The 14653-nt window shown below is 38.0% G+C and overlaps 1 protein-coding gene across 1 annotated transcript; it reads left to right on the top strand.

Moving 5' to 3' along the window:
- The first annotated feature begins 4238 nt into the window (after positions 1–4238).
- Positions 4239–14432, top strand: LOC131882642 (glutamate receptor ionotropic, kainate 5-like). The gene is made up of 11 exons (XM_059229856.1): positions 4239–4666; positions 5731–6124; positions 7060–7197; positions 7257–7380; positions 9154–9361; positions 9432–9563; positions 11082–11182; positions 12326–12466; positions 12544–12616; positions 13663–13898; positions 13968–14432. The coding sequence occupies exons 1-11, from the start codon at positions 4482–4484 to the stop codon at positions 14318–14320; spliced, it is 2085 nt and encodes a 694-aa protein (XP_059085839.1). The 5' UTR covers positions 4239–4481; the 3' UTR covers positions 14321–14432.
- The last annotated feature ends 221 nt before the right edge of the window (positions 14433–14653 follow it).

Raw genomic sequence — 14653 nt, 5'->3', positions numbered from 1 at the left:
CAGGTTAGCCTTGGTTCAGCGAAAGACAAAACAGCTGTTATTCCTCTTCAAAGCAAAATCGTCGTCTTGTTTCCTATGTTGTTGCTTGTTGTATTTTAAGCTTTAAGCTCTATTATCAGGAAGAGATGTGCCTCAAATATAAACTCCGTTACTGGATGGATGGCAGGCAGAATCTGTGGTGTAATTGAAATAAGAAGAGCGTAATTGCAATTACATTTTCACATCATTGTAATTAATTACCCTCTTCGGGAAGGGTTGTTTTCAGGGCTATTTCGAAACGCAGCCGAGAATGCAATCCCCAGTACTACTCTAATAACATTAGAATTCGTCCTTTTGTTGAATGCAAAATTAAGTGTGATATTTAGCTTGCCAATGACTTGAATTTGAGTTAAAATGCTGGACTAGCCCTTGTTTATAGAGCTGATCAGGAATACTAAACAAAAATTCATCTAAGTTCGACTTGAAAGATGGTAACGGATAGTCTGTCAAATGAATCTTAAAGCGAAAAAATTGAACAATGAAGGAGCCCGAAAAAGAAGAGAGGAGGACTTTCATTTGAAACGCATTTTAAGCTTCTACGGCGCTACCAATAATCCTAAAATCTTATTTGGGACAAAGCTCATGAACTTGCGATATCAAATACTTTCGTATCTTTATTGAATACTGTACAGACACAACCTCTCTAGTCTCTCCCAAAACAAAAGCTCTCAATTCCCGTGATGTTTTTAGTAAAACATATTTGGACCTGTTTAAACTTTTCCAAACCTACTGAACTATTTGAAGCTCAAATTGGCGAAGCATATTCAAGACACAGGCATAAGCAAAAGACCGCTGATTTTTCACAAACGGTCGATTTTGGTTGAATTTGACAATCAATTGTTGTCCGAAAAAGAAAAGTAGCAAAAAAGCAATGATATGTTGCACAAATAAAGAGCAAGTGTTTTTGTCAATTAATGGGCCGTTAAGCAAATGAGTTTTGGTCTTTTTCTTTTACGAGGACCGGTTTTCAGCGGTATAAAGTTCCCTCTCCGGCACGCAAAGGAAATCAAACGCCACCATTAGAAAGCTTATTTCATGGTGCTGTGTTCACGAGTGGACGGAATCTAAGTTTCCAGCCACTTGTGAAGAAAATAGACATGATCTTAAGTCAAATTTGGCTTTGAGTGGTTTCATCTCTTCTCTTCAAGCTCGGCGGCATGAACGCATTCAAGGTGTCTTGACCTTGTCAACTTTCTTCAAGCCTCACTTTTATAAACTCAACGCAAAGAAGGCCCCTGCTATTGTATAAATAGCTATTCTTGTAGTGCCGTATAAAAGAGGCTAAACACATTTGCATGAACTTTTGTTATCTTTTCCAACATGTTAAGGTGCAATGAAGATTGCAAAGTTTATATTCTAATGTTAGCTGCAAAGTTTCCAGTTAGCCCATTGATGATGATTTGTAAGTCATTTTAAGATTAGCATTGGCAAAGCAAAAAGCCAAAAAGCCGAAAATAAGTATAATTTTTGTATTAGGTAAACACTGACTAGTGATGGACATCAATGATTTAAAAGTTAGCTGTGCCAATGTTAAATCCTTGCTTCAAAATTAACATTCTTAATCCTTTCTTCATACTTTTGACCAATGTACAGTATACTCCCATTTGAGCACACAGCTGAATTCATTTAATAAAAAATGGATAAATATAAGGTTCTGATGCTTCTATGTATAAAATATAAGTTAGTATTTTGCAGTTTTGAGAGGAAAACATAATATTTGGAGCCATTTTGACATAATAGAAGGCAATATTTTGCTCAAGAGGATCAAATATTTCCGCAACCAAACCCTGTTTTTTTGTTTGTTTTTTTTACGGGCTTTTCCAATCACTACAGGGAATGCAACTCTCGGTACTATTAAAATCAAATATCATAATTCGTCTATTTATTACCGTTTAATCTTTTTACGGGGATTAAAATATCATCATTATCTTTATCATCGACAAGCAGAGAGGTTAATGGTTAATTTGTTTCTAAAGTCTGTTCATACTGTGTGACAACAAATTTTGGACCCACTCATGTTTCACCCGTTGTTACTGTAAATTTAGAGGAAAGATTACCCTGTCAAAAATGCGTGACCAGATGATCAAGTGAGACACATAAGTTGGAATAGTTAAAGTGTTGGGCGGAGGCCGATGGCCATTGAGCGGAATTTCATCTTATTCAGGGCCATAATATTATCAGAAACCCAAGAGAAGATATGATTTAGGCAAAGGAGAAGACTTGTTAGAGACTCTTGTAGAACGCCTGACTTAGACATAGTGTATGTTACCAAGGGATCCCTCAGCTTTAACTTCTCATGCCCTCCACAAATGACCCTTCTTACCCAATCCAGAACCTTACCCTGGATGCCTATCTTGTAGAGTCTGTTAACTGTAAATTAGAGTCCATGATACGCCTTGTAAATGACCATGGCGAAGTTTATGCATTAATATGACTCACGCCTTCTCTAAATGGTCAAGCAATTTTGTAACTGTATTAAAGTGTTCTCAAAACATGTGCTAGATGATGCAAATAATATCTTGGACTTCAAGAAATCCTACAAATTCTCCATGTCAAGTAAAGGAAATTAATAAAAAATGTAGTGCTGCGTCGTGATTTTGGGCATTTTGTGAAGGGAAGCATTAGACAAGCAGCCAACTTGCTCCATGGTCCAATTGAATTTCAACAATTAAGGGAGTTGTGCTACTAAACACAAAATATGACCATTTTTGGTGTAGTTACATCACTGAACTGATCATATCTGAGCTCAATATCAAAATACTGTTTGCCTCAAAAAGCTGGCAAATTGAAAGAAAAGACAAATGAAGTCTTTACCCAGTGAGGGTTGGCAGTGATGTTTGTCTAAATTTTCCCTGCAGAAAATGCTAAAAATCAGGGGTCACAATTTTGGTGGCCAATAATCATGGCATCCGCATTAAGGAGCCGTTCTGTAACGGTGGCATTAAATTGGGCTATAAATCCTTCTAGTATTTTACTCCCTGCATGGAGGGGGTAATCTTGGTAAAAGATCATATCTTTCAGTCGTACGGGCCACATTAACTTTACCCCTGATTTTCCTTCACTTCACATGGCTAATTTGAACTTTATGGGCTTTATGGTCACTCGCTTATTATCGCTTATTAACAAACGTATGGTGGAGGAACTCCTGTGCTGGAAAACAGTAAATTAGCATTTTCCAAATTTTGATGAAACACGTCATGTGATTGTCTAAAGTTTTGCAAAATTGTATTGAAATTGTTAATAGCGCTTGTGAGGAGAAGACAAAACAACAAAAATTGAATTACAACACCCTGATTTTGGGTGTTGAGTGCAAACAAACATTTTAGCCAATTTGCACTGTGATGCAGCAAAACATTCAAAATGGGATGATTTGCGTCACAAATGTTTTGAATGTCATATTTGATGTAGACATCATAGTACAACCATGGTTCAAAATCAGAATACCGTTTGCTCAAACTAGCTGGAAAACTTGAATTGAATAACAAATTCAATCTGTGGATAGTGTAAGTTAGCGTGGCACCTTGTCTCCACTTTTGCTGCATGAATCTAGGTTAGCTGTTTATTTTTCCATTCACCTCACAAGAAGAATAGAATCTTGTTTTCTGTACTTGTACATTCAGTGATACCAAGAAGAGCAGCTACAGAAACAAAAAAAAATGGGAGGGTAGATTTTATGGGAAAGGAAACATTACCGTCTTCACAATCATGATATTTAACAGGTTTTAGAAATGGCATTTGGGACTTCCTCTTTAATATCAGTTGTCCAGGCCCATCTCTGCCTTTTACCTAATGAATTTGTTATTAGTCGGCACAAGCGCGAACAATATATAACACTGCAGTATATTGGCTTTATCTAGTCATCACGCTACGTTGGTTTTTGTCCGTAGTAATCGACAGATTTCAAAGAAATGCATATCTCCGTCAGCCTTGCCAATTGAAGTAACCAACGTAAGTAAGAGTTATTACTCCTGAAGGTCTATTGAGGAGAAGTTACAACCAACCTCAAGTTCAAATAATCATTGGACCTTATTTAAATTGTTCGTTCATTCCAACAAAGCTCGTAGTATTATTAGAGGGAGAATGTTTAACCTCAACACATACATTATTCAAAGATTGTCTGAGTTTGAATGTATTTTTGTGTGGAAGATTCATAAACAAAAGCCCTCTCTCTTTTTCAGTCTCCTTAGTTTGACATGACAGATAAATAATTGAATCAGATTTGAATGACTCGTACATAGTAGACGTCCACACTAACCGGAAAAAAAATCGTTCAATAGCCATTCATAATACAGGATATCGTTAAACGTTCCTATACTCCAACTCAACAGGACCTGTCAGTCTCTGAAGATATAGCACGAATATTGGTTGCACTGTGAGACTCATTGAGACCTCGTTTCCACAATGTTGTTGGTTCTTGGTTTCTAATTGAAGATTGGTCCAAAATGAGAACGGCTTTTTGGATTAGCATCCTTTGGAGTTTGGGACAATGGGGCTTGGGTTCGACGATGCTGCCACCCTTGAAATTCTTGGATGATTTCGTGCAGGAACACAGCTTGCTTGGAACTGTTTTGTATATCCCGTTGAGTAAATTTTCAAATGACATCATACCCTATAGGAAGCAAGCCAGGTGAGAAAATGAGTACAATATATGTTTTGATAACTTTACCTTAAAGTAAAATTCTTTTCTGTAAGTCACTCACTAAGTATGATGAAGTTTAGGAAAGGACCAAATTTTCAAGTTATCATACGTATATCTATTTAGTATGCCATTGCCAACTTGACATTCGACAATAGTCAACAGTTTTCAGTTTTAACGCTCTCCGCACTTTGTCCGAATTAAGATGTGCCAAAACAAAGTCAATTCTAGCATGAGACATTTTCATAAAAATCAAGGAACCAAGAGGAATAGCTATTTATTTAACGTCAAGAAAAGAGCAGCCGCTGATCAATTATTTTATTCAAGCAATATAACATCCTCATTGGCTCATTGGTTCCCTAGTACAGCTGTATAATCCTTGTACATTCTGTGCATTTGATATGATTAAAAGCCACAAAAATCTTTGGTCGACCAGATAATATACAGTATACAAATAAAATTTCAGTAAAATGAATATATTTCTCGTCTGGAACTGCTGGGATTCCAACCCCAGTAGCGGCAAGGAAGTCCGCAAAAAAAAGAAAAAGAATGACTTGTTCGGTTTTATTTAATTTGTGCTAATTCACATCATTCTTGTGATATATCCAGACTGCCTTGCACATTTCAAAATCATTAATTCTTCATGAAGAAGTGGTCGAATCCTTCACGCTTCTATAAGCTATTTATGATTGACTGTCCGCACCTATACAAGACAGAGGGCGCTGCTCAAGGGCCTAAAAAGCGCCATAACAATCGACAATTATGTACACAGCCAAAGAGTGGTTATAATTTTGTTTTGCCATTGTTTTAGTGAGGTAACTTTTTTGCATGATATTCTTGGATCTATTGGTTATTCTCGAGTTTGTTTGACCCTCAAGTCTCCCTTGTACCTTGCTTTAGCATTTGCTTTGTTCGACCATTTTATTCGCTATATTTAAGGTCGAAAGTAGTATTTTAATTCGATCGAAATTGACATCGCCTATTTTTTTTTTCGTTTCGTTTATTTTTACTTGCATGACGTGATTAATTGTTGAAAAAAATATTTCTTGTTATAGGACCAAGGTCATGAAGGTGGTTGATATGGACAATCCCAAGATTAGAAAGCAGAATCGACAGAATATTGTTGATTTACAAGTGGTTTTGGATTTGAATTCTTCAGTCTCATTTTTGGCGGATATGATAGGATCTCAAACCAACAACGATTACTGGTTGATTGGCGTGACTGGAATGAACATTCCGGTCATTAAAAGCATTTTAGATACGTTCGCCATGGTACTGGATGATCAGATATATTTGTATGACATCCAAGACACTCGGATTATCCTTTATGAGGCCTATAAGGTTCATGCCACAAAAAAGGCTAGATTCCAAAGGATCGGATATTGGAGCACTTCAGAGCGTCTTCAGATACAAAATGATGAAATTTGGCAACGCCGGGCCGATTTGGAGGTATGCGACCATTGAACATCACAATAGTCTATCAAGAGTCCCTTTCAAATCCATATATTCTTCGAAGTCTCAAAATAGACAAAACAAGGTGTCACCTATTGATGTAAACCAGAGCCCTCTAATGTAACCCAATCTTCTTGCGACCAAACATACAATCCAGTACTGGCCATATCTACGAACACTTTCTGACCCAAAAAAACAATCAGGGACCAATCTCAGCAATAATGAATTGCAATCTGCTTGCGCAATGCAGATTGGTTACATCAGTAGACTCCAAGGATTCTAGAGCCCTGAGTATTGTCACCCTTGCTCAAACAAAACTGGTTGAACTAACAATTACAAATTGGTAAACTTTTTTTTATTTAATATAAAAAAATGGAAAAGGTGCTAAGATCGAAGTTTAATAAGCAAAAACAATCAAAAAGACCCAGCTCAAACAAACAAAGAAAAGGTTTCACACTTGCTCACACAATAAGACTAAAAAAGAAAAAAAGAAGAGTTAAAAAAATGTCAAAAAGAGTTTTTCAAAAGTGCGTATGTAAGGGTAGAGGTCAGAACAAAATTGAAGCCAAAGCACCTGCTTGTCTTTAAGGATATGAAGAATCGAAATTTTAGAGGAGGATTTCAAGCCTATATTTCAACGCTACCAATTTAGAGCCAATTGCCACTCTTTCAAACTAACCATTTACGATCAAAAAGTGTATTGATGAACTTCTAGACCAAATGTGTACGTATTCTGGTTGGAGTTTTTCTCCAAATCCGCAAGTAATACTAACAAAAAACCTTCGTAATTAGTTTCGGGCTTGGGTTTGGTTTGTCAAAAATCTCAAAATTTACCATTCAGTTTTCTGAAGGTTGCAAAATGGCATCTATGAAAGGCAAATCAAACATATTTCAGCTTATTCAATTAACGTACCCCCACCTTCTCCTTTCAGGGCATTGAATTTAAGATCGCCACATTGTATTCGCCACCCTATCTAACGGCTAAGATACCCATTAACCAATCGGATTCTGGGGCCCCGGGAAGTTATGCCATGGCGGGAATGTTTGCAGATGTATTCTTAAATCTAAAGGTAACCGTCAATTTTGTCATTATCTGTATATTTCTATCTTTTGGTACCCTTTTGTGTAGGAGATAATGAACTTCACTTTTGTGGTGACCAAGCCCGAGGATGAACAATGGGGTGCTGTGAATAGTGACGGAATCACTTGGTCAGGAATGGTGGGAATGCTACAAAACAAGGAGATTGACATGGGTATGAACGTGAATAAGAATTAAGCTGTTCTGCCAGAATTCATCTCATGGGGTACCATTTGGGGATTTGGGCGTTATTGCTCAACCGCCTACTCCATAAGAAATGAAACCCAAAGATTCCTCGACCAAACAGCCCCCGACAAAATAAGACTTGTCATTAGTTTTGAACACTTTCTCTCGTTCAAGTACATGTCGTGCAAGCATCCCAGGAAAAAAATGGACCTCCCCACAAAGCTGAACTAATGCTAAACACCAGGGTTTGAACCGTTACCGAAAAGTAGCAACGCGTTACCGTTACTTTCTAGAAATAGTAACACGATACTGTTACTTTTTAGAAATAGTAAAGCGTTACCGTTACCATTACCCGTTACTTTTGCAGAATAAAAGAGGGCCTAAAATTACAAAAAAACGTTTATGCCATTTTTAACGTTTAGTGAATAAGACGCGAAACAATTGACTCCGTTAATATTTTAATTGATCTCTTGATCTCATTAGAAATAAATAATTCATTGCATTTGGGACGGACTTTTTAAAAATTCGTGGCGGAAACCTTTACACAATTATTCTTTCGCTCGTTTAGTAAAGAAGAAAGTAACAGTAACGGCATGAACAGTAGCAACGGGTGAAACATGAGTGGGTCCAAAGTTTCGTGTCACACAGTATGAAAAGACCATAGTAACACATAAGAGGCAAGTAAGCCATTGCATTTGAGAGGGAACTTTAAAAAAATCAGGTAGGAAATCTTTACCTATTTTTCTGTCCCTCATTTATAAAAGAAAGAAGTAACGGTAACGGGAGGGCTAGAAACTCCGTTCCGTTACCGTTATCGTTACTTTTTCAGAAACGTAACGCGTTACCGGTAACGTTACTCAGGCCCTGCTAATAAACACTGATGGACCATATTGTCACTTTTTTGTGCCAAGGAAAAAATAACCTCCCCACATTTCGCTTCCAAAAATTCTAAAGTGTACTTTTTCTTGTAGAGAAATGATAAGCACAAAATGTGGCTGGCTTTTTGAAGATATACTTTGATGTTCCAACTCCACATTATGCTGTACTAGTAAATGCCTTGAGACAATATGAACCCTTCATATTTGTGTCTTTGCAATGTTTGGTTAAATGAACTAGTACGAAGAAAAGCCAAGTCGACCTTTGGCGAGCATCAAACAAATCGTTATTAGACGCCATTTTCATTTCCGTGATTTAAATACCCAAAATTGATATCTGATGTTCGGCCTCTAACCCCCTAGATACATTGATATCCGAGTAGAATAATTCCCAAGAACAGATAATTCACCAACACATGAGGCAGGCACAGGTTTGGGAGTTCAAATAGTTTCTCTTTAAAATTCAGACATTATACAATAAACAGTTCTGATGCTCGGATGACCATTAAACTGTCGCTCGCCAATTCGGACATTTAGGCAAGCGCTGGTACCAGCAAACAAACTTGCCTGCCAATGCCAGTGATGCAAAATTGGCGTTTCAAACTGGTTTTAACGAAGCTGACCTTTCCTCATAGAGCAATGTGAAAGAAGGGTCAGCTCCTCTAAAACGTGTTTGAAGCCCCAAACTTGCATCCCTGACTCTGGTACCAGCAAACAAGCGAACCTGCCAGAGCTTGCCTAAACGTCCCCATACTCGGTCGTTCTGGAAATTGAACTCTTCTCGCCAAATAATGAACTATTGTGACGTAGCCGTGATAGAATGAGAATCGAGCCACAACAACAAAAGGTGTTACCTGACTATTGCAATTGGTTAATTCTCTCCTTAGCTATCACGGATTTCACGGTGACTGTGGAGAGGTCACTTGTGATTACTTTTGCAGAACCAATCACTCAGATATATCATAGTTTGTTCATTAAAAATCCAACGGGAACTCCTCATTATATGGCTTATGTGGAACCTTTACATTGGATGGTTTGGGGTACCTTAGGACTTCTTATTCTCTTCACCCCACCAGTATTGTACTTATCTGCAAGGTACGACTTGTTGCAAAGGTGGTCGAATGACACATAATCTAATAACTTCCTTGCAACTTGTTTGTTCCAGTTTTGGATCGTACGACGTAAATAGACGCGAATTCACTTTGGGGAAATCTTACGTTTTCACTACTGGTGTTTTGACCTCCAGAGGCTGGGACCTCTCACCATCGTCCTTGAAGGCCAGGGTGGCTTTCTTCAGGTGAATTCAAACGACTAGAGCCAATATAATAGAAGATTACGTGCATGAGATTTTTGGTCCTAAAACGTCGTTTCCATTGTACTTTGGTTCTTCAGTTCACCCCCAAGATGGCTTTTTTGTGTTATGTATTTCATTCATTATTTTTGAACTCAGCAAGAAAATGAATCGGGTGCAAGATTTTTTTAACTCCATAGTCTCTACGACCGTAAAAAATAATAATTTAGCTGATTCGGAAGGCTGAGATTGATACAACCTTAGCCCTGCATTGGCAAAAGTGATGCATACATTTTGTTAAATACAATTTGCCAAGCTCGAACTTAAGGTAGAAATAAGTAATTTCATTCGTATTAATTTCCTTTGTTTAAAAATGTCAAGTTTAATGGAATTAAGAGTGGAATAAAAATTGAAAGTGGCGTTGAAAACATCAAATAACTAGAATATTAGCATTCAAAAACATTCACCGATATGAATTTGGCATTCCTGAATGGGCGGACACATGTTTTTTTACTAGATTCCAACGCACCTTCAGGCCTCCTCCATCCCTGCATTATGCGTCAGACCAAGGAGATAACATTAGGTTAAATCAAGTCTAGTTTGATTACACATTTGAGTCAATACTCCAAACATTTGTTTAATGAATAAATGTAGAAAAGTAAACAAAAAAAAAGGATAACACAAATGTAATGAAAATAGACTCCAGCTGTCTATAAAATCTTTCACCATCATCATTATATACAGTTTACAAAACTATATTTGTATCGCCGTTTCCGGATCATGTGCGCTGAACTTAGAAACGTTTGATTTGCCTTCAGGATTGCCAAAGTGAACACAAGCATGGCGCAATTCATCTCAGAAACGGGCGATGAAACTAGTCATGCAGATCATCCCATTCATTTAACAAAACGCACAAGAAATATTTCGGTGTAACAATGAGTTTCTTACTGCATCCTGACATTAGAAACAAAGTCTTGACATTTGCTATGACAAATGTTTTAGGCGCACACTTTGGCATCCCTGTGAACACAGCCGGAAGCAGGGTTGCGTTAACAGGGATTGTCAACCTTCCGGCCCGACTAATTTGTCATTTTAAAAGGTCTTAAAGACTATAGATTTTTTTTAAAAATGCACCCGGTTCATTTTCTGGCTACGTTTGACAACAATGAAGTAAAAACATAACACAAAAAGCCGCCTTGGGGTGAACTGAAAAACCACAGTACAAGGGAAACGACAGTTTAGGACCAAGAATCTCATCCGCGTACTCTTCTACTATTCGGACATTTAGGCAAACGTTGGTACCAGCAAACTAGAGCTTCTCAAAAACGTGCTTGAAGCCCCAAACTTGCATCACTGACACTGGTACCAGCAAACAAACGAGCCTGCCAGAGTTTGCCTAAACGTCCCCATAGTGGCTCTACAAACGACAATTTATCAAAGGAGTCAAAGCAGAACTTTCTCATATCAATTCAGAAATCTTGCACACTTTCTGTTACATACTTTAAATGATGAATTTCTTGACAGCTTGTTGTTGGGTGGAACCCTGGTGTTCTGGCATTGGGAGGCCATGTTGATCTCTTACTTGGCCACTCGGGTCATTGTTCTTCCATTTGAATCCCTGCAAGGCATGACCATCTTATACTGAACAATTGAACATAAGATATAGCAAACAACTTCATTTCAAGCGAATATTTCATATACACTTTTTAAAAACTTATTTTTACCTATCTGAACTGAAAGTCCTTTTCATTCTCCTTTCCCTCCCCTCATTGCGGACAAATAAACGGAGAAATAGAAGAATACGCTCTAAGATGCCTGGCTTTAACAAGGTATTTTTTTGCTGAACATCTTAATGCTGATCTATTCTAACACCATGAATACACTACTTACTCTTTGGAGAGACTTTTTAAATCATATTAGGGTATGATTACAAACACTTTCGACATTCAAATAGGAATAAACAGAGAGTTATATTTTGTATACTTAGGGCATACCAGTGACTTTTAATATCATATTTTCGACTGAATTGTTCTTTAAAAAAGCTAATGGCAAGTCTAGAAAAGTGATGCTTTTAAAGTTAGTCACCAAAAACTAGTCAAAATGAGCTTTTCCTAGTACCAATTTATTGAAAACGACGATTGCAAAAGTGTCATCCGCACAGTATACAACGTCCTTTACAAGTCATAATTGTTTGGAACTTTACCCATGGAGAATTTGAAACGACTCTCAGTAGAGTTGATGGCTTATTCATTGTGTCACAATACTTGGGCAATCAATTCTTCATTTAATAATCTCTTGACAAAGTTTGGCATCTTAGAACGTATTCTCTCGTTTCTACGTTTGTTTGTCCGCATCAAGGCGAAACAGAGGGCGCTTCCTCCGCTCAATGAAAATGACTATTGGCAGAGATGTTCACGACTAAAAACAATCTATTTTGCCGAAATTGATTTTTTGAGCCCCTGCTTATCAGGGTTGGAAAGAAATACTTAAACATCTTGGCATTTTTCTACCTCGCATACTCATATATTAAGATGCGATAATATTTTGCACGCCGCCAAATCAGCACAACAGAAATTCAATTTCAATATATCAATGATATTTGTGTTCTTGAGGAAATTGATTCACTTTAAACTTGCTCTGCAACAAAACTGAAACACACTTTATTAGATTCAAGTATACCTTCTCCATCTCTTTGGCTGATTCAGCAATTTCTCAGGAAAGCATGAATATGTTCAAGTGTTCAAATACTAAAAAAAAACTTAACAAAGGCCTGGTGGAGGGCTCAGACTTCAGAATTTCCCTCACACCTGGGTCCTCGTACATGGATGCTTTCAAGCAAAGTCAAGACCCTTTGTGGCAAAAGGCGTGGAAAGATCGAATTGAAACCAACCTGGCCACTTATCCCAAAAGTAAGACCATATGTTTAAAAAGCTGTCTATGAAAGTCTCAAGAAGGAATTTGGAACTTAAACATGAGTCTATTACAGGTACCGATGACCATACCAAAAGTATCCTACGAGACACTTCCTTGGCCTATTACGATAATTTCTTCGCAGTGAGGCAAGTCATATTGAACCCGACAAAACACCATTCTTTGACTAACACACTTGACAAACCTTTATTTGACCATTCATTGGAAAAAGTTAAGAGCAGTTTTTGGGAGTTGGGGCAAAATGTTTTGATGAAAAATCAAATCTGGCACCCTGATCTTGGGCATTTTGTGGAGGGAGAACTTGGACAAACTTCGTATCCAAATTGCACGCTTATCCAATGGCATTGGTCAAGATCACGTGCCAATGTTTAACACTAGGGTGAGCTGGAGGGGAGATGTCCTAGCAAAGCGAAAAGCTACATGGTGTAGAACTGAAGTTAGAGATAGAACAAAACGCGTGGCACCGGCACCTAGCCATGTCTCGCTCACCTTTTCTCATGTATTGAAGCCTACACTCCAAGACCACTTGAAACTGATGTTTCCGGAAAGCTTCACATGGGCATTATTAACCTCAAACAAATTGCCGACGGTTTCTTCAGGTTGACCAAATTTAGGGGAAGACTCTTTGGTTTGGGAACTTGTCGGAACAGAATTTCCAAATTAGCTGCGTTTTTGAGCCAGTTGCAGCTTGTTTAATTGCCATTTTTTTATTGGCAATCTAGCTTCTTGCAGCTCAAACTAAAACTGATGTTCAAACAATACCTGAAGCTGGGCTTGTCGCAAGATGATCATTGGGTCACCCTGGGTTTCTAGGTATTCTTCCCTCACGCGACCTCTGACGCCCAAATAATCCCTTACTTGTGCCATTGAATTTTATAATCGTGTTAAGTTGTGATACAAAGCTCAGAAAATATCAAGTTTAGGTTCAGTTTTATGATCGCAAAAACATCTTGGCCAAATATCAGACTATTGTTTGATTCAATAAGCTGGCAAATTGAAATAGATGACTAATTATATATATATTCACGGTGCTGGTTGGCTGGGCATGTTGTCTATGTTTTTGCTCAATAGAATGACGTTAGGTGCTCGTCTTCCTTTCGTAAAGACTAGAGGGCTAGGTGTTGCTCCATGAAATGACGTCCTCTAGTAAAGAGTAACATTCTCTTTTTTACAGGACTCTCCCCGTTTTTGCGGATTGCGAGATAATCGCCATTCCCGCCAAGTACGATGTAAAGCCTTATGCCTACGGATTTCAAAAGGACTCTCCCTACTTGGGCCTCTTCAATCACTACTTGAAACAACTTCGTGAACGAGGAACCACCAAAAAGATACTCGAAAAATATGACAGCCGACCGCAAGTCTGTCCAGATTACAGTGGAAAACCCTTGGGACTGAACAATTGCTTCACGGGTAAAATGTCTGGTTTGAGTTTGTTTACATAAAGTCATGGTTTTCATTGTCCTCTTTCTTACCCTTTAGCATTTGTGTGCCTAATCCTGGGCTTGTTGGTCGGACTAGCCCTATTAGTCATTGAAAAATCGGCTCAATTGATATCTGATTTCACTGGTCTCAGCTTCAATTGGCTTTATTCATATGGAAAGATGGATCCACTCAAGGAAGATCAGGTCATTATGGAAGATGCAAATCTTGATTTTATGGCCAAAGTGATCATTCAGGAGAAGAGTAAACGCATTCGAGATCTTGAGGACCAATTGAACCTTTACCAAAACGGATCAGGGGAATCAAAATCCAGCCTTTCTCTGCGAAGAAGAAGAAAAGAGCGAATGATTGAAGGAAGCAAGCCAAGACAGGGGATATTTGGTTATTATTAGAGCGAACCAAGCTGGACCACAGGTTCCGGAACAAATGAAGTCCGAAATATTTGGTTGATTTCGCTTTTATTTATTTGAAGATGATTTGTAAAAATATATTTATGTGCAAATATTTCACTGTTTTAACATGTTTAGTAAACGTAGATTATCTTGACAATCTGGACGGTTTGTTACTTGTGTCCGTCGATTTTTTTTTCAGTCACTGTTAATGATCATTTGGTTGAGACCGTGATAGGATAATTCGACTTTGTAGACAACTCGATTCCGGTGGACAAATTGATGCAGTAGACAAAACGTGCAGTCCATTGGGTCGAGTGGTCTTGGGTCAAGGTG

This window comes from Tigriopus californicus, chromosome 6, assembly GCF_007210705.1.
Source record: "Tigriopus californicus strain San Diego chromosome 6, Tcal_SD_v2.1, whole genome shotgun sequence".
In the NCBI taxonomy this organism is placed as follows: domain Eukaryota; kingdom Metazoa; phylum Arthropoda; class Copepoda; order Harpacticoida; family Harpacticidae; genus Tigriopus; species Tigriopus californicus.
Note: the sequence above shows the minus strand (reverse complement) of the source record. Positions and strands in the feature narration are given on the sequence as shown.

What these genes read in the sequence shown, in the direction of transcription:
- LOC131882642 (XM_059229856.1), top strand. Translation starts at nt 4,482, where the DNA reads ATGAGAACGGCTTTTTGGATTAGCATCCTTTGGAGTTTGGGACAATGG. An exon ending in CCCTATAGGAAGCAAGCCAG is followed by an intron (nt 4,667 to 5,730) that starts GTGAGAAAATGA and finishes TTCTTGTTATAG; the next exon opens with GACCAAGGTCATGAAGGTGG. An exon ending in GCCAGGGTGGCTTTCTTCAG is followed by an intron (nt 9,564 to 11,081) that starts GTGAATTCAAAC and finishes ATTTCTTGACAG; the next exon opens with CTTGTTGTTGGGTGGAACCC.